The sequence below is a fragment of the Stenella coeruleoalba genome, assembly GCF_951394435.1.
Source record: "Stenella coeruleoalba genome assembly, chromosome: 18".
Lineage (NCBI taxonomy): Eukaryota > Metazoa > Chordata > Mammalia > Artiodactyla > Delphinidae > Stenella > Stenella coeruleoalba.
This window is the reverse complement of record NC_137164.1, coordinates 68536726-68557196: the sequence shown is the minus strand read 5'-3', so window position 1 is coordinate 68557196 and position 20471 is coordinate 68536726. Positions and strand designations below refer to the sequence as shown.

General features: G+C 39.7%; 1 protein-coding gene across 5 annotated transcripts in view; it reads left to right on the top strand.

Moving 5' to 3' along the window:
• The window catches only part of NALCN (sodium leak channel, non-selective), a 293846-nt gene that overhangs the window by 71534 nt on the left and 201841 nt on the right, over positions 1-20471 (top strand). For 4 of the 5 annotated variants that reach the window (XM_079902779.1, XM_079902778.1, XM_079902780.1 and 1 more), the window contains 2 exons: positions 14721-14863; positions 14994-15098. In XM_079902779.1, coding sequence (XP_079758905.1) covers positions 14721-14863; positions 14994-15098 — 248 coding nt within the window. Of the gene's footprint in view, positions 1-11548; positions 11847-14720; positions 14864-14993; positions 15099-20471 lie in introns of those variants that run through there. The other variant, XM_079902782.1, reaches the window with a different exon arrangement.

Here is a 20471-nt window from a genome sequence, read left to right as displayed (position 1 = left end):
TCCAGAACAGCATGCGCTCCAAGCCTGCCCCACATGTGGCTCTTGCAGCAACTGGAGACATCTCTTCAGAAGCCCCCACTTCCACCTCAGAAACGACAGGCAGGAGCCTGGGTTCTTAAAGACCAGGAAGATGCGTCCGACAACAGCACCTGAACTTCCGCCCAGCAAGGGAAGTCTGATGGGAACAGTGGGGGAGGGCTGGGGGGAGGGGCACCCCTCTGCAGGAATGAGGCCTCGTCCTATCAGGAGGGCAGCCCTGGGGCCCCTCCCCTCCTCTCCCCTGAGCAGGGATGACCGTCAGGGGCAGGAGATGAGCCTCTGCTTCCCCTCAGCTTGAGGGTTACGCAGTCTCAGAAGGAGACGTCAGAATTGTGACCACCACAGCCGGAAGCCCCCTGCTCCGTGGCAGCACGGGCTGTGGAGGGAACAGAAGGAGAAGGAAGCATCCCTGGAGGCTGGAGTGAGCCTGCTGGCGGGAGGAGGAAGCAGTGGCAGCATGTGCCCTGCAGGGGACTCGGGCCCATCAAGGCAGAAGCCAGACAGTGGCACAGTACTGAGGAGGAAGAGGTCCAAGGAACATGTGTTCAAATCCCGCTTTGCACAGATGACTCAACTTGCTTCCACCCCGGTTTCTTCCTCTGTAAATGGGGTTAAAATACTACAGCAGCCACTTCAGTGAACAGAGTGATATTGTAATGCCTGGACTTCCGAGGCTGGGGTGTGTACCTTGGAGCAGATCTGTGAGCGTCCAGTGCTTTCAGACCTCGAGAATAAAACCAAGGGTTTATCTGCCTAGCTGAGGACCCATATGGGAGAAGGGTCCCCTGAGGCAGCAGAATGAAGGTAAAGGGGGTGGGTGGGGAGAAAGTAGAGCCATTAAGCTAGAGTGAGGCCCTGGGGAGGGAGCTGGGAACAGGCAGCCTCTCTGTGACCACCGGTGAGGACCACAGAGCATCCTTAGGAGGCAAAGCGAGTCTGCTGTCCCGGTGCTGGGAGCCCTGGCAGCTGGTGTGGGTCACCAGTTGGCCCCAGGCATGATCTCTTCGTAGAAATCAAGGCAGACAGTCCAGGTTTGGAGCCCGTTCAAGAAGGCAGCTGAGCAGCCTTCTCTTCTCATTATCCAAGACATCCTTCCTTCCCTTTTACATGCGTTTTTTTTTTTTCTCTCTGAAAATTTCCATCAGCCCCTCTCCCTGACCTGCTCTCTGCTTTTTTACTGTCATTGGCTCACTTAACCTACTTGTTTACATTTTGTCCAGATGAGCCTATCATTATGTCATAGGCCAGGCTGCTCTTGTGGTGTTTACGGTCTCCAGGGGGAGGAAAATAAAGAAATGTACACTTTAAGATCTGGACAGGGCTTCCCTGGTGGCGCAGTGGTTGAGAGTCCACCTGCTGACACCGGGGACACGGGTTCAAGCCCTGGTCCGGGAAGATCCCACATGCCGCGGATCACCTACGCCTGTGAGCCACAACTACTGAGCCCGCGTGCTGCAACTACTGAAGTCTGCGCGCCTAGAGCCCGTGCTCCACAACAAAAGGAGCCACCGCAATGAGAAGCCCGTGCACTACAAAGAAGAGTAGCCCCCGCTCGCCGCAACTAGAGAAAGCCCGCATGCAGCAACAAAGACCCAACACAGCCAAAAATAAATTAAAAAAAAAAAAATCTGGACAAACTTTTTAAACTACTACATCCTGCCGATAAAATAAGATAAATAATGGTATGTCCTATGTTGCAGAGGATTAGCTCATCCCTTAAAATCAAAGCTTTGGGGGAAAACGAGGCAAGAGATATGGTTGGGTGAGAATTTGTCATGCAAATAAGATCAGTCTGCTCTCTGTTGTCTCTTTTTAAAGCAAGAAGTATTCAAGAATCCTAGGTCAAAACAGAGGGTTTAAAAGGCTGGAAAAACTAAATGGGCCAAAGGAAAGAGACTTTTCACTCAAGCAGCTATGTAGATGGTAAAAGTCCTTGTACCCCCTTTAAACTTCAGCAGTTTGTGCTGACAGTGTGATATAAGTCTATCAAAGTAATAGCAAATTTATTCAAGTTTAAGAGAATAATAAAACACTGCTAACATAGTGGGTACTTATTCCCAATTCTTAAGTCAATACCATTGATGAGAAGGCAAAGAATGGTGGTGTTAATCAAGTAAGAGATTTGGGTAAAACATTCAACTCTATTTACTCATCTTTCAAAAAAGAGGCAACACCTGCCCTGTCCTCTCATTCCTAATCTACAGGGTTGTTGGATGAATCTGTTATGGAGGTTCGTGAAAACCCTCTTTTAATTGTATAATGCTGAGTTACATCAGCAAATAATAATAATTATTATGTTATAAATATAATAAGTATATTATTAAATAACAATTATTATTATTATTGATGAAGAAGAATGAGTATGATTATATCCCTACTGAATAATAGTTAAATAAAAGATTATTAAAGCTTTAAATAATTACTCCTATTCCAGACATATTTCTCTGCACGTTGGATGTTAGGTAGTATTCCCAAGGATGATTTTTCTGTCGTTCTCCTGCCCAGGGGTGAAAAAGTGAATATCATACCATCTGACACAGTGCAAGTGCCTGATGGCTCTCTTAATGTCATGAGCCCAGTATTTGCTAGAAAGGTCCACTCGCTGGTCAGAGGATCTCTGACCTGTGTAGCAGTCTGGCCAGTGTGCCTCATGAGAGTGTGGAGAGCCACTTCATTCCAGGCATGGGCCGCCCAGATCACAGCTGCTCAGAGCTCTTTGGCTTTGGTTAAGTTTGTTGTGCTGTTATATAATGGGTACTTTGACCATATCTCATGAATGACTGATTTATTCTTCCTCCTTCTCCACTGTCCTATTATCGTGCTGTTGTCTGTGTCGAATGTTGTGTTAGAGTGTGTTGTTAAAATCAAGCAGAAAAACAGGCAGCTGTTAAGGTGTAAGGAGAAAAACATTAGTAACGGGGAAATCCACATACGGCACAGTAAGATTCTGACACCGTGGCGTGGGGCCGGCCCCAAGAGGCTTTACAGTCGTACTCTAGCCTTACTTTGTGCTCATGATGTTCTTTTCACCCCTACGCTGTTACTAGTGCACAAGCCAAATTGTGACCAAGAAGACTAGACTGCAGGTGAGCAGTGAGTTATGCCTTTGCCTGTTAATTTAGAACTCTCATTTTATTCAGACAGGAGGCTCATTGGCCCATGCTATTTCTGATCCGTACCTTAAATCGAAAAGAAGTTATTTAACGGCTTCTGGTTTCTGCTCCAACATGTAAAGAGCTTGGAAGTTGTCAGTCCTGTTCTCACAACAAGAAAAAAAGCTAAACAAACTGAAAACCAACAATTCTGAGAGTCAGCAATGCTCTTAGATCTAACAGAGAGTTGAGGTTGCAGGGCAAAGTGCTCTTTGAAATTTGGAGAGACAGCAAATGCAGAGAATCATTGCTCCCCAGGGGCAGAAGCCACTGGTGCCAGAGACACTTAAAGTTGGGTAATTCCTGCAGGCAGAGCATGGACTAGCCTAAGAGTTGACAATCCCTCTAGTCTTAGGGGGACCCAACGCTTTCATGAGTTTTACCTCCAGGAGCCTTACCCAGTTCTTAGGATGATGATCAGAGAAAAATTCCTTCATGCTTCCTGCAGGGGGAGGGGAACAGTGACTATTCTGAAATAAGCCCAGAGCCCTCTGTTCATGACACAGGCATGCCCTGGAGGACATCTGCTTTCCCAGAGCCTCATCTGACCTCGAAGGAGGGCTGGTAGATGAGCAGAGTCCCTCTGGCCTCTCTGCATCACATAAACTGAGAAAAAGAGTCTAAGAAACTCTTCTGAAGGTCACAGCCAGGACTCAAGACTGACTAAAAAAATTGAGATTTAATCATAAGATTATAGAATGTTTCTCCTCTCCAACACTTTATCATCACATTAACAGGGCTCCAAAATGATAACCAGGTTACAATCTAGCTGCAAGACACAGAGTCTGTTTAGAAGGAATTTTGGGGGAAGCGTAAAGACAGCAGGAGACACAGAAACCAGGACACTAAAGGACACTGAAGCCTTTGACACCTACAGATATGGCATACATTAAGCACAGCCTAACCTCTCGCCAGATTATCATAAAACCTTACACTAAAGGCCTACCTACCTCAGTTACTGTTACCTATATATCATGTCCAGTTTTCAACAAAACATTACAAGGCCTGGTAGAAGGCAAATAAAACACAGTCTGAAGATACAAAGCAAGCATCAGAACCAGACTCAGATATGACAGGAATTTTGTAATTATCAAGTAATTTGGAACTGAAAATACTTTAATTAATAGGCTAAGGGTTCTAATGAAAAAAGTGGACAACATGCAAGAACGGATGGGTAATGTAAGCAGAGAAATAGAAACTCTAAGAATCAAGAGGAAGTACTAGAGATCAAAAACATTCTAACTGAAATGAAAAATGCCTTTGGTGGGCTCATCAGGAGACTAGACACAGCCAAGGCAAGAAACTCTGAGACTGAAGATAAGTCAGTAGAAACTTCACAAACTGAAATGCAAAGAGAAAGAAGAATGAGAAAAAGATGGAACAGAATGACAAATAACTATGAACCACTACAAAAAGGCTAACATACATGTAATGAAAATACCAAAAAGAGAAGAGAGGAAGGAACAGAAGAAATATGTGAGGTAATAATGGCTGAGAATTTCCCAAAATTCACTTTGGATGCAAAACCACAGGTAAAGGGAGCTCAAAGAACACCAAGTAGGGTAAGTACCAAAATATCTACACCTGGGTATATTCTGTTCAAACTTCAGAAAACTAAAGACAATGAGAAAATTTTGGAAGAAGCCAGAGGGGGATAAAACCCAAAACACCTTACCTATTGAGGAGCAAGGATAATTATTATATTGGACTTCTCTTCAGAAGATATGCAAGCAAAAAAGAGTAAAATGAAATATTTAAAGTGTAAAAAAAATCCAAATAACCTAGAATTTTGTATCCAGCGAGAGTATCTTTCAAAAGTGAGGACATATAAAGACATTCCCAGACAAACAAAATCTAAGAGAATTTGTTGCCAGCAGAACTGCTTTACAAGAAATGATAAAAGAAGTTCTTTAGAGAAGGGAAATGATGTAGATCAGAAACTCAGATCTACATAAAGAAGAAGAGTGTTGGAAAAGTGATACATGAAGGTAAATAAAATATTTCATTATTCTTAACTGACCTAATAGGTATCTGTTTGTTCAAAATAATAATAGAAACAGTATATTAGGTGATTAGAGCTTATGGATAAGTGAGATGAATAACAGCAGTGTATTAGGGACAGGAGGAAGGAAGTGAGAATACTCTATTATAAGGTTCCTGCACCGTCTATGAAGAGGTAGAGTATTATTAGAAAGTGAACTTAGATTTGTTGTAAATGTATATTGTAAACCCTAAGGCAACCACTAAATTTTTTAAAGGAAGTATAATTAATATGCTGAGAGGAGTAAAAATGGAATCATAAAGAGAGAGGCAGACAGAAGGCAAAAAAGAAACAAGGAACAATTGCAATGAAAAGAAAACAGTTACAAATATGGTACATTTAATTTGTCTATCAATAATTACTTTAAATGGGGATGGTATAAATATACCAATTATCTGAGACTAAGAGAGTGGATTAAAAACCAATACCCAGCCATATGTTGTCTGCAAGAACCCCACTTTACCTATGAAGACACAGATAGATTAAAAGTAAAGAGATGGAGAAAGATGTACCATGCTAACACTAATGAAAAGGAAACAGGAGTAGCTGTGTTAATTTCAGACAAAGCTGACTTCGGAGCAATAGAAGTTATCAGAGAGAAAGATGGGTATTGCATAATAATATAGGGTCAGTTCTCCGAGAAAACACAACAGTCCTTAATGTATATGCACCTAACAACAGAGCATCAAAGATATCAGTCCTTCCCAATGCGAGGTAAAGATTCAATGCAGGGCTTCCCTGGTGGCGCAGTGGTTGAGAGTCCGCCTGCCGATGCAGGGGACACGGGTTCGTGCCCCAGTCCGGGAGGATCCCGCATGCCGTGGAGTGGCTGGTCCCGTGAGCCATGGCTGCTGGGCCTGCGCGTCTGGAGCCTGTGCTCCGTGACGGGGGAGGCCACAGCAGTGAGAGGCCCGCGTACCGCAAAAAAAAAAGGTTCAATGCAATCCCAATCAAAACCCCAACATGTGGTCTTGTGGATGTCAGCAAACCAATTCTACAGTGTATATGGAATGGTCAAAAGACCCAGAATAGTCAACATAACACTGAGAAAGAACAAAGTCAGAGGACTGACACTACTCAAATTCAAGATTTAATCTAAAGCAGTATCAAGATAGTGTGGTATTGGCAGTAAAATAGAAACTAGGTCAATGGAACAGAATAGCCAGCCCCCAAATATACCCACAAAAATACAGTCAATTGGTCTTCAACAAAGAAGCAAAAGCAATTCTATGGAAAAAGGATGGCCTTGTCAACAAATGGTGCTGTAAGTACTGGAGATTCACACAAAGAAAAGATGAATCTAGATACATCCAGTACAGCTTTCACAAAAACTAGCTCAAAATGGGTCATAGACCTAAGTGTAAAACGTAAAACGATAAAACTGTAGAAGATCACGTAGGAGAAATATCTAGGTGACCTTGGGTTTGGCAGTGATTTGGGGTTTGGCAACACCAGAAGCATGATACATAAGAGAAAAAATAACTAAGTTGGACTTCTTTAAATCAATAACTTCCGTTATGCAAAAAACACTCTTAAGAGAATAAAAAGACAAGCCACAGACTAGAGAAAAAACTTGAAGAACACATATCTGATGAAAGACTTGTATTCAAAATATACAAAGAACTCTTAAAGCTCAACAATAAGAAAACAAATGAATTTAAAAATGGGCAAAAAACAGACATCTCACCAAAGAAGATAAGCACATGGCAAATAAGCATATAAAAAATGCTCAACATCATATGTGATTAAAGAATTCCAAATTAAAACAACGAGATTCTACGACATATCTCTCAGAGTGACACAAATCCAAAACACTGACAATACCAAATACGACTGGGAATGTGGAACAGTAGGAACTTTCATTCATTGCTGGTGACAATGCAAAATGGTACAGCCACTTTAGAAGACACTTGGTCAGGTTTTTTTTTTTTTTTTTTTTTTAGCTAAATATAGTCTCACTATATGATTGAGCAATTATGCTCCTAGGCATTTACCCAAATGAATTGAAAACATATCCACACAAAAACCTGCATGTGATTGTTTATAACAGCTTTATTCCTAATTGACAAAAACTGGAAGCAACCAAGATGCCCCCTCATTGGGTATAACTTGAGATAAACAAACTGTGGTACATCAATACAAGGAATATTGTTCAGCAGTAAAAAGAAGTGAGTTGTCACGCCACCAAGAGACACAGAGGAATGATAACTGCATATTGCTAAGTGAAAGAAACTAGTCTGAAAAGCTGTTACTCTATGATTCCAACTATATGACAGTTTGGAAAATGCAAAACTGTAGAGATAGTGAAAAAGTCAGTGGTTGCCAGGGTTTCAGAGAAGGGTAGGGGTTAAATAGGTGTAGCACAGTGGACTTCTAGGATGGGGAAACTATCCTGTATGATACTGTAATAGTGGATACATAATATTATGTATTTGTCAAGACCCATCTAACTGTACAACACAAAGAGGGAACTATAATGTAAACTATGGACTTGAGTTAATAATAATGGCTCAATATGGGTTCACGAATTGTAGCAAACGTACCACACTAATGCAAGAGCTTAATAGGGTGCAGAGAGAGGGGATAAATGGGAATTCTTGGTGCTGTCTACTCAGTTTTCCTACAAGCCAGAACTACTCTTAAAAAATGAAGTCTGGGGCTTCTCTGGTGGCGCAGTGGTTGAGAGTCCGCCTGCCGATGCAGGGGACACAGGTTCGTGCCCCAGTCTGGGAGGATCCCACATGCCGTGGAGCGGCTGGGCGCGTGGGCCATGGCCGCTGAGCCTGTGCGTCCGGAGCCTGTACTCCACAACGGGAGAGGCCACAACAGTGAGAGGCCCGTGTACCGCAAAAAAAAAAAAAAAGTCTATTAATTCTCTGGAAAGTTTTTACTATTTGCTCACATTCTTATCTCACCTATGCAGAATTCTGGTTTACATTGGAAATGCTGGCCTGGTAGGAAAACATAGTATCTTGCTTCCTTGTTAACACAGCTTTTAATACATGCAAACTGTTTTTCAATCTTAGTATATAACCTTAAGAAATCTAAAATTATATCTGTGACACATCTAAAAAATAAATCTAAACCAGTTGAAAAACTGAATTTTAAAACCTGTTTTAGCCTTAGGAGTCTATGGAAGAAAATAGACAGCAAATACAGGAAAAATTCTGTGAATATTTTTGTACACATAATATCAACGTGAAGATATATGACCAAATATTTGCCTATGTATAGTTTTAAATTTTTAACAATAAGTAATTATTTCCTATTCAGTTGTAACTGTTCGATTATAGTGTTAATATGAATTATATTAGAACTTGTTCTTGTTTTCGGTTTTATATTATATCAGTGGTTAAATCAATATAATTAAATCTTTCATTGTAAATTATGGAAATTGTATGTTTATCATAACACAAGAACTTTATTTTTAGTTAAAGCCATATGTTATTTGTATTTCTTATCTCATTTATTGTTAATTACATTTGGTCAATATCACTCAGGTGTCTTTCTTCTCTCCCACTTAGACCTGAATCAGATTTTAAAATGCCTCTGAACAAAAAAGTAAAATTATTTAATTCCAATCTTGGTTGATCTTTCTATCCTGTGCTTATTTACTAGTTCAGTTTTATTTAAAAATAAAACCAGTTCTCACTATTGTGGCTATTCTGAGGTAGACTGACCAACTTTACCTTAAAGTTAATTTGTATTTTCCTTGCTTGTGCCTGGTAATGCAGAGATATGAACCATGTGTGTCCCCAGATATGAAGACAAGAAAGTCTTAGTACTTTTTCCAAATGCTTGGTTCTAATTTTGGACTATTATGAAATTCTAATGTCATAACTGGTAACTCCCTAAGAATTACATGACGTTCTGGACTTTTTGCCTTGATTTCTTTTGAGCGTACTTTCCAATAGATCTTTCACAAGTGAGTGACAAAGCTAAAACACTCTAAAAGAAACCACATTTCCTACGTGGTATGATTTGCTTGCTTTTTGAGAAAATTTTAAAAGCTACTAAAGAACATTTATTTAATGTGTTAGTGGTGACCAGCAAGTACCATTATGGCCAGAGTCTGAGGCCCAGGAAGGTCATATAGGTTAGAAGCAGTGGACAGTTTGAATGCTAGGGAAGGTCGCTGAAAGCTAACTGCGGCTAAGCATAGTTTTGTTTTGTGTTTTAATCAACTAATGGAAAATAAATTTCCAAGAAGCTCTTTTGATCTAAAACCACTGCTCTTCAAAGGCAGGGGCGTGACAGTTACCTGTCATGACCTCTGCTTTGCTGCTCTTATTTCCAGCCTCCGTGGACATTGCCCAACTCCAGAGGCAGGGACTGTTTTAGTTGGCATATGGGCTCGGCATCCTTGGAACTGCTCTACTTTATGCCTAAACTTTCCTGCCAATGTCAGCATCAGCCTTGTCAACACTTCTTTTCCATTTGTGAATACTGTAGTTAAAGCTTTCACCTCTCCTTCTCTAGAAGTATTTCATATTTAGCACTTGGGTGTTTAGAAATTCTCTCTCTGAAGAAATACATTTCAACTAAGAATCTTTACGACTTATAAAAGAAGTTTCACTTAGAAAATATATATAAACATGTGTGTGTTTTTTTTTCCATATGGCCTTTGATCTTGTCGCAAAGCTTTAGTGCTGTGAACAGTGAGGTTTAAGGTAACCGACAAAGTGGTCTCACCAGTGAGGCAAAGTTGTGTCAAAAGAGGGCTTAATTGTTTAAAAAAAAAAATTCTAAGCAAAAATTCACCTCAAAACCCATAAGATTCCTAAATACATTTTGAAGCATTTAGAAGAAAAGAAGTCCTTTTGTGTTTGCTCCATGTTCTGGAAGAGCAAATAAAAAATGTTACTTTGTTTTGTTAACTCAGTGGCCACTCGGCAATCCTCAGGCTGAATGCCCGTGGATCGATCATCAGCTAAGCATGTGGAGGAGTTGTATATAGATTATTATAATCATAAAGTTATACCACAGTCTGTCGGGAAATACTTGTGATAATTAGTTTGGAAATATAGTTTAGTAAAATTAAACATAATTTCAAGGAAGAGAAAACATTTTCATGAAGGTTTTCTTCATTAGAAAGGTGACATCATCCCAAGTAATTTAATTGTTGTTGATTTATTTAACAAACCTCTGTAAGTCAGGGTGGGCCTTCCTTGCTGTGTTGGTCTCCTGACCTTCTTCACATTGCATATATCTGGATGCATCCAGCCTTAGTGACAAAAGTTGATTATGCTGAATCCAGATGTCCACCTTAAGAATACACATCTCTCTCATTGTTTTTTTTAACTTAACATAGTATGTGTTTTTAACTGTCTCATGACAAATAGATTTACTTTTTAATCACCACTGTTGAGTAAAATTTATTATCACCTGAGTTCCATCCGTCAGATTTGAGGGTACAACTCATGTGAAGAGGTAAATGGGGAGATGGTGAGGGGAAGTTTGGTGGAATAGGAACCCCAAGTTTGTAGCGTGCTTAGCTATCACCACAATTTCATGACCCTGTCATTTGAAAGTCAGATGACTCAATGGTGTCACGTAATGTATGACTAGAAGACACAATAAGGAATATTCCCAGGACACTGTCAATTTCTCCCTTTTTTTCGTGGAAAAAGAGTTCACGGAAGACAACCAAGCAGTAAATATCCTAAAGATAGTCAAAACAGATTGGAATATAATTTTGTTCAGAGCTATTCAAAAAAGCCTCTACTATGTCTCAATATAGGTAGCCTGTAGAAAGTTCCCAGGTGAGGATTTATCTTCTAAATGTAGACTTGTGGGTCTTTTTAGCTAGCGAATTCAAACCACCAAAGGAAGAGGTCAAGAAGAATGAATGAAGTTAAGAGAATTGACGAGCTGAGTATCACTGTTGGGATTTTGTTTCTTATATGGCTTGCATTTGTGCTTTGAGATTTTTGGGATCTAAGAAAGCCATGCTGTTCCAGGAGCTTCCCAGAAGTATTTTTGGAGCAGGCCACACGGGCTCCGGAAAGAGAATGCATTCTATTTCCAGGTGCTATTGTAGAATCACTATTCATTTAACAAAAGTGTGGTCTTTTCAGCTAGAAATTTTAGTTCCATAATTCAAATGGACTAAAAATATTCTGGAGTATATCTAGAAAAAGTGTTTTGTATGTATCAATATGTTGTTTTCTAGCAATGTCCCATTCTGGATTAAACATAGAGGAAAACTTTCCTGTTTCTCTGTAGCATGAGCTTTTAAATTGCTATATGTGTATGTGTTTTAAGTGCATTGTGAAAATCAGCCCAATATAAAGTCAGTTATAAAAGTTCCCTTTGTTTCCAAATTATCTGTGTAATATTTACACCAAGGATGAATCGATTAAAAAAACCAAGTATATGAGGAAGACCTTCCTGTGTCTCTCTAATATATGATCATTGTTTTATTTATCACCAGTTCTGGAGTGTTTCTCAATGCCAAGTCCAGAAGTGAAAGATACAGTTTTAACTTAGAGTGCTGACACCTAGCGAGGGAGACAAACAAGGTAACAGAAGTCAGTGTGACAAGTGACAGGATACAGGTGAGCTCAGGCCTCTCTGGGAGGAGCAGCGTCGCGAGTGGCCTGAGGGCAGAGGAGGTGAGCTGGGCTGGAGGACCACAGGGGAGTTGGCAGCACCGGGGCAGCCAGAGGGGGCAGGATGTGCAAAATCAGTGTGAGCGGCAACAGTTCATGCTCAGGGTTGTCGGCTTCTCACAGAAAGTAAGAAGATCATACATTTTATTTTGTCAGTTTAAACAGTGGACAGCCTCTTCAAAAGTGATCTTCTTTTCGTACATTTGTCGAAGTCAGGAGCAGGAAAGGGGTGAGGAAGGGCTGTCTTATTCCACTGCCTTTGCTCTTGCAACTCAGTGACATCCCCGAAGCCTTTGACCCTGCATCGTTCATGTACACGGGAAACACTTTTTTCAATAATAAGCATTTTCTCGGGGAGTTTTTTGGTTCCACTTTCACAAGTGTCTCATCTCTTTGTAGCAACAAACCTTGCTCTCTGAGCTGTACTGAAGGTTCCTACTTTTCTTTCTTCGGTGTCGAATTAGGAAAAATGGAGTAAAAGCTTCAAGATTACTCATTGAACATACTAGTTTTTACTTAATTTCAAATAGCATCTTCCCTGTAGGTGTAATAAAGATCTGCGCAAGTTAGAGGAAGGATAATTTTCAGTATTCCTTTCACATTTAATCTTACATTGATGATCCTCGTATGTTACCTGTAAATGCTCAATTGGTAAAGCAGTTAAACTTTAATGGTAATTCATAATGGATTTCTGCAGCCACTTTTCTTTTTTAGTTCACATAACTAGAAAAAAATAAGGGACTTAAATTACGTCATGTTAAAATTGTCCTTCGTATTCAGACCATAAAAGCAAAAACGTTGTATATTTTTAGTACGTAGGGATCATTAATGGAAACAGTCACTTCTGTTTTCTGTTGCCATTTTATATTTGGTGTGTGCTGTTCCTCTGTGAATCTTTCTCTTAAAAGTTATATTCTTGTATGAGTTCCTCAATAGACTATAAACTATAAACATAGTCCCTCAGAAAATAATTATCAATAACTTCATTTGAATTGAGGATAAGAGAAAAGAAGGTCTCTCTAAAGCCCCGGTGCCAAGCAAGAATGTATATAAGTAAATGGTAAAGAAAAAAAGAGTTTAAGACCTGGAGCCTGATGATGTGGGTTTAGATTCTGGTTTTGTTTCTTTTTAACTCGGACAACTTCATTATCTAGTGACCTTCCCTTTGCTTTTCTGTGAAATGTGATGGATATTATCTGTGCTTATACCCACCTACCCATCTACCTGCCTAATTAGACAGGGATTTCCTTAGCATTTAAGTATGTGAAAGAGCCTTGAAACTAAACGTGTGCTACAAATACTAGTTGCTATGGCAACGACTTACCAACGTACCAAATATGATTCTTAAAATGAGAGGCAGTACATGTATGAAGTTATATTTTACATAAACTACGTAGCACAGATTAGTGCCTAATAGGCATTCACCAAACAGGGATCCGCTTTCCCTCTTTGTCTCAGCATTTCTTTCAAGCCTTGTTATTTCTCATTTGTCCCCATTTGCTGCTACACTTTTCTGCTGTTCTGGGTGCTTTCGAATTCACTGATGCTCTGGTTCTTCTTCCTGCATGCACAGGCCCAGAGAGGCAGTCAGACGTCAGGCAAATTTAGTAACCTCCTTCTTAGTTTGGACATTTGATTGTATGCACATTCTAATTTTAAATTAACACATATATGGGTGGCTATTGGCTTTATATTCTATAATAATTTAATTCATTTATAGCAGTGCAATTTGTTGAGGTACAAATGTTTACCAGTTTTATGAATAAAAACCCATATCATATTTGTTTTGTAAACAACTTCAACTGAGTACTATATTGTTTATTTGTATGGTTTTTCACAAAATAATGAGCAGTTATTTTCATTGTTTATAATAATGCCTAAAATTTATTAAGTGCTCATCAAATGTCAGTGCTTGACAGAAACGAAATCATTTAATCCTCACAATACTTTGCGGTATGTCTTAATTATTATTTCCCCATTTTACAGATGGGGAAACTAAGCCACAGAAAAGATGTCAGGAGACAGGATATTATCACAGTTAAATATGCAGGTCCTCGTTCCTGAGTGCCTGGGTTAATTCTAGTTCCCCTAATTATTATGTGTGCATCCTTAGACAAATTCCCTACCCTTTATGTGCGTTAGTTTTCCCATCTGTAAAATAGGGAAATAATGACACATACTCATAATGCCATGAGGCTTAAACACTGGCTTTCCTCTGAATGACATTTTAGATTCTCTTAACCATATGTTCAAAAATCTGCCCACATATTGTTCCCTTTTCCTTCTTTTCATTATCAGTAGTATTTTCAATGAGGCAATTCTCGTAGACAATACAAAGTACTCTTTAATGATTTACTAACTTATGTTTTGGTGTTCAGTGTAAACACCATGGAATCCAAAGACAGGCTCCATCACATGAATTTTTGGAGCCTAAGATACTTTAGTTCTCCCCATGAGAACGTGATTTCAAATGAAACCCAGTTCTCGGACTTATTTCAAGTGCTTTTCAGCACGCTGAAAGTGTTAAGCCCCAAGTGGCAAACGTACATGGTACCCATCCTTTATTATTATATCTTTACTTGGCTAGATTGTTAGTGTTCTTTTCCTCATTGTTAAATGCATTTAACAGCGAAATCTGTAACCTAAAATTGTTTCATTGCTAGAGATATTAAAACTGCCCTGGCTTGAAGTCAGAAGCAACTTTATCAAAATCCTAAGACTAAGAGCAATAAAATGTTGCATGTGATTTGAGTCCCTTTAGAAGAGCTTTTGTCATTGAGAAAATGAGCATGGATAAATATTGATTGTGTTTCTGAAAACTGTTTTCTCATTTCAAAAGTCCACCCCAGCTTAGCCGGCTCCCCTCTCTCTTAACAGGCACCAGCATCTTCACCGTGTACGAGGCTGCATCCCAGGAAGGATGGGTATTCCTCATGTACAGAGCCATCGACAGCTTTCCCCGCTGGCGTTCCTATTTCTACTTCATTACCCTTATTTTCTTCCTTGCCTGGCTTGTTAAGGTACTCTAAAAATTAGTACTCATCCAGTCTATGCTTTCTGACAGTTTCTGCAGATCTTTTTGTTTGTTTTCAGTTGCCCTCACTCCCTCACGCCCAGTCTTGGTAAATGTGGTTTGTCATTTTCTTTCAGAATGTGTTTATTGCTGTCATCATTGAAACATTTGCAGAAATCAGGGTACAGTTTCAACAGATGTGGGGATCTAGAAGCAGCACTACTTCGACAGCCACGACGCAGGTACAGTATCCGGAGATGATGATGTAACCCACTCGAACTGGGCGTGTCCCGCTGCACCACCCTGGAAATTGATGGGACTTGATGGGACTTGAGAAACCCTGTTATCACCAACTTCTGCAATCGGATTCACTGAGGGAGCTGCTTAAAAATACAGGTGCAAAGCCCCAAACCCAGAGCGACTAAATCAGATTTTCTGGATGATGGGGCAAGGGCACCTATATTTTTAACAGCCCCATCGGTGGGTTTGACAGAAAACCAGGCTTATCATATTTATTATGTACCTTCGATTTGATTCTACCGTCACATGTCCTCCAAGGACTTGCTGATAAAATATAGCAACTGTGGAATTCCCCATTTTAAAATATTCACGTAATTGAAACCCATATAATGGCCCTTATGTATAGGATTAGAATTTTTCGGAAGGAAAATTTATTTCATTCAGAATGAACCAATCACAATATAATAAATTATGAAGAAGACCCCTCCATCCCAAATGCATGCCTGTGAATTTTGAGGAATTACTGCCTATTCAGAAGGTTTCCACTATGCTTCCGAGAAATTGGAAGTATCCTAGAATTTGACTACAAGTGGCATGGCATTTATTACATAAGAGGGCAATTCAGATCCAATGTCTTTTGTTTTTATTTTTGGTTTTGTTTTGTGTGTTTGTTTCTTGGTGGTTACAAAGAGGAAGAATAGGTTTATATATCTTCTTCTGGTATAAATCTTAATAAAAGAGAGAGAAAATAAAAATTCCAGAATTGAGAATGAAATTATGTTATGCCTTGCAACTACTGCTTTAATGTTAAATTTTAAGAGAAATTTAACATAAGTTTGTAAATACTTAACACGGGTCTGTTAGGACAAAGGTATCTGTGAAAGATCCGAGGTACAAATTTTACTTTGAAAATCTCCAAATTGAACTTTTAATAATTATATTTATATAATTATTACTTTTAAAATAATATATTTTTTTAAATAATTGTATTTATGCCTATGTATTAAAATTATAAAGAAAAGGATTCAGGATAGTGGCTCACTGGGAGTGGGGATGAGGAAGCAGAGGAATAAAATTAAGAAGAAGTGCAAAGGTAAAAAAAAATAAAATATTTAATAGCTAATAGTGAAAATGCTATTAAACATGCTAATATTTGGAAGAGCCTTGTGCAGTATTTTTATGATGTTGTGAAAGTTCGAATGGTCTAGTTCATTATAGATGAAATAGTATTTATATTATTCAGTCTTGTCAAACAGCTATTCAAACTTCCATGAAAGATTTTTTTAAGTGTTATCTAGGTTATGTCACAGATGGCATGTAGGAAAACCTTCAGTGAGCCTGCCACATCTAGTACTCATTTCTTCTCTCATCTTTTTAGTGAACTATGAGAAATCGTAAAGTTCCAAGTCCATTCTGACATGTCTTTTAAATAGAGTGACGGCCTCGTGGAGGTGTGTTTTCCAGTATAGACATTGAGAACAAAGTGGGACATAGAACTATGAACTCCACACAGAATTCACATTTGATATTCCTGAGAGATGACCTAAAATGTCTTTAAAACCATATAGTGCTTATTAAGTAACTCTTAGTTGTAAAACCACAGCTGGAAAAGTGGTGTTTGGAAGTGCCACCGAGTCAGCCAGCAGTTACAATAGAAAGTCAAATGTGGAAAGACCGTGAACACAGTTGTACAAAATTGCTTTGTTGCAAAATTGTCCTTAATCAGGAGGAATAAGGTGGTAATTCAGACGTAATGCGTCTAGGTATTCAGCAGAGGTAATCACACAGAGAATTGTGAAAAACCTTCATTAAGAAAAATGCTATGGCTGAGGACCTGGTTGCTAAGCAACCGAAGCTCCAGCAGCAGCCTCTCTGGTAAAACACCACTTGGGCTGCCTGGCAACAGGCCGCAGGCCCCGCCCATCCCCTCGCCAGCCACTGAGCAAGTGCTCCAGATGCTTTTGTGTGTGTGGAAGGGAGAGGCATCATTTGCCGTGATTCTGTTACGTTTGTAAAATCAGAGACAGCTCTGCACAAAGGCCCTCTCGTTCGATGGTTTAAAACACTAAATCACAAGTTTCTAATTCTAACAAAACTGATGGGCTTTAGGGAAATAAAATAAAGATGGTTGTGTATTGTGAAGCACACAGCTTTTCAGAAATGAAGTCAGTTCTTGTCTTCCTCTAGTATGTGGGACGTCTGCAGTTGTTCTCTGTAAGTTATCCTCATAGGAGGGCAAAGAGGGTCCTGGGGATGGTGGCCTTGTTGATATTTCTAAGTCCCTGGACTTTCCAGGAGGGCTGCGTGAGTAGAAAGAAAAATTATACACATTAACAGGATAAAGTAGGGGCTTTCCGACATCTTAAGAGGTTCAACAGGAATAGCTCTGATATGTTAAGAGGCAAAAGAGAATCAGTGATGAGAACTCTTTCTTTAAAATAACAAAGCAACCTGCCTCAGAGTCACAGCATAGAAACAAATTACAGAAAAACTAATGCCAAAGGTCTTATGGAGACCATAATAGAGCAGGTAGCAGGAAAACAAAAGGAAAACGATGTGGAAATTTGCAGATTAGTAGTCAGTAGTTTGCCTGAACTCTGATGGGAAGGTGACTCTCGTACCTGCATAATCATTTGACACAGGTCACTGTTGCCGCATGCTCAGTTATATGTTGGATTAAAGTGCAAGAGATTTGTACATCCAGGATATAATAGCCCCCTGTGTCAACCCACAATAGGACTTCCATGCTGCACATTTGTAGGGGTGTTGCCCCAGAGAAAGGTGTTGAGATGGGCCGATGTGCTAGCGGAACACGTCCTGGGCATCGTGCATGTCCGGTCCAGACTTGCACTCCCATTCTCTAATAGACACTTCACCTCAGATACCTGTTGCCAGTCGTGTGGTCTTCTGATCTAGGCTGATTCACAGTAGGAATGAGCTTATCTCACTTTCCCTGGAAGAGAACCGAAAGAACTAAACTTTAGGGCCCTGCAAGGCTAAGTTTTGTATATATAGTGACAAGAGACACAAGGCAGCATCTGGCAATCAATCCATACCTAACTTTTATATACAAATCATGGCCCAGTAGGGTCATATTGAGGGATGGGTAAGTAAATATTCTGACTGTCTAAAGAGAGCAATAATTTCTGGGTCTGTCATTGTCTCTGACTGAGCACACTTGCTGGCCCATGTTTTCTGAATTAAGATACAAGACAGATAAGGGTGGAGTTGATAAAAGGACACAGGAATTCTTTCTCCTCTGTAGTTCCATGAACCTTCTCAGAATATGAGTTCCTACCATACAGGAACAACTTCTGTGTCAATGTGCAATACCGGCGTAAAGGCAGAAAGGCATAGATGAAAAGGCACATGATGGAAAATAAAAAGAATTTCTCCTCCATGAAAAGATGTGTACAATGTAATGCTCCAAAACAAAACTTTAGTAAAAATTTGTTTACTGCGTTCCAAGACTATTGGTTTCCACATGAATATACATCATTAAAATATGTGAGAAAGCAATTTAGTGACAGCAATTTCTGGGAAGGCTTTGGTAGAAGGTACAATAGTGAGCTCCTTCTAATAAGAAACTACAGTAATGGAATAATACATTCATCATAGGAAGCCATACATGAGAATTATATCTTGTGAGTCTAAGTCATTGAGTATATTATTTAATTAAGGAATCAAGTCAAGTGCCCACCCTCATTATTTTGTGTGATAATGACTATTACCTGTTTTTTTGTTTTGTTTTGTTTTGTTTTGTTTGCGTTATGCGGGCCTCTCACTGTTGTGGCCTCTCCCGTTGTGGAGCACAGGCTCCGGACACGCAGGCTCAGCAGCCATGGCTCACGGGCCCAGCCGCTCCGCGGCATGTGGGATCTTCCCGGACCGGGGCACGAACCCGTGTCCCCTGCATCGGCAGTCGGACTCTCAACCACTGTGCCACCAGGGAAGCCCTATTACCTGTTTTTTAAGATGATTGATTTTGAAAGAACCCAAAGAGCATGGGAATTTCAAAATAAATTTTGGATTTTATTTTCATTACCAAATGTGTACGTGTGTCTTGGGTTTGGAATTTTAATTCAGTTGCTAGTGGTCACCCGTATTACCAAGATCCATTCTCTACCACCTCCCATTAGATAATCTGCTATTGTTGTCATTGATGATGATATTCTGCCTAAAGTACAATAGAACAATCCACAAAGCATTCTTAGCAAAGTCAAGTGACCCTTTATAAAACGCTGGCAGTTGCAAACAGGCAAGCATGAGATGATTCTCGAGACTGAAACCTCCATGGATTCCCAAGTGATTGTACTAAGAGGAAAGTGCTCGTGTGGTTATTGGTAGTACTCCACTAATTCATAACACTTTATTACAATAAATCACGTATCTTGAGAGCTGCACTAAGCACTACGCTATTGACTTTACAAGCAATCTTATTTAATCTTCACAATAACATTGTGAAGTTGCTATTATTATTGTCTCTGCTTTGCAGATTAAAAAGGACAAGGATTGGAAAGTTAATTATTTTATCCAATATTACATAACTGGTATGTGCTAGAATGGGGGCTCAAAACCAGCTTCCTTGGCTTCCCTGGTGGCGCAGTGGTTGAGAGTCTGCCTGCCGATGCAGGGCACACGGGTTCGTGTTCCGGTCCGGGAAGATCCCACATACCATGGAGCGGCTGGACCCGTGAGCCATGGCCGCTGAGCCTGCGCGTCCGGAGCCTATGCTCCGCAATGGGAGAGGCCACAACAGTGAGAGGCCCGCGTACCGCAAAAAAAAAAACCAGCCTCCGCAGCCATAAGGGTCTTCAGTTTTGCTCCCTTAGATCCTACCTCCTTTTAATTTGGTCATTACAAGCCCTGCTGTCAATGTGCTATCTTTTTTCTGGCTTCTCTTTTCTTGTTGACTGAAAGATAGAGAAAGGGGTACTTTCATACATAATTACTAAGTGTGAATTAGAGCATCCTTTCTAGAAAATAGTTTGGCAATATGTGTCAAAAGCCTTAAAAATATGTAAACTATTTGACAAAGAGATTGTACTTCTAGGAATTTATCCTAAGAAAAATTCTGGTCAATGCTCAAAGATGTACATTTGAGAATGTTTATGGAGACATTTCAGTAAAAAAGAAAGACAGAGAAAGAAAGAGAGAAAGAAAATTAACTCTAGTCATAAATTATTGATTATAAATTATGAAATTAGAATAAATGCAAGCCATTAAATCATGATTGAACTTTATTGATATGAAAATATGCAAATAACATATTAATGCAGTAAAAGGGTCTGATGTTTATATGTATATGTGTGTGTGGGCATAATATACCTGAAAGGTTAACTCTGAAATATTAGGGGTGCTTGTCTCTGGGGAAT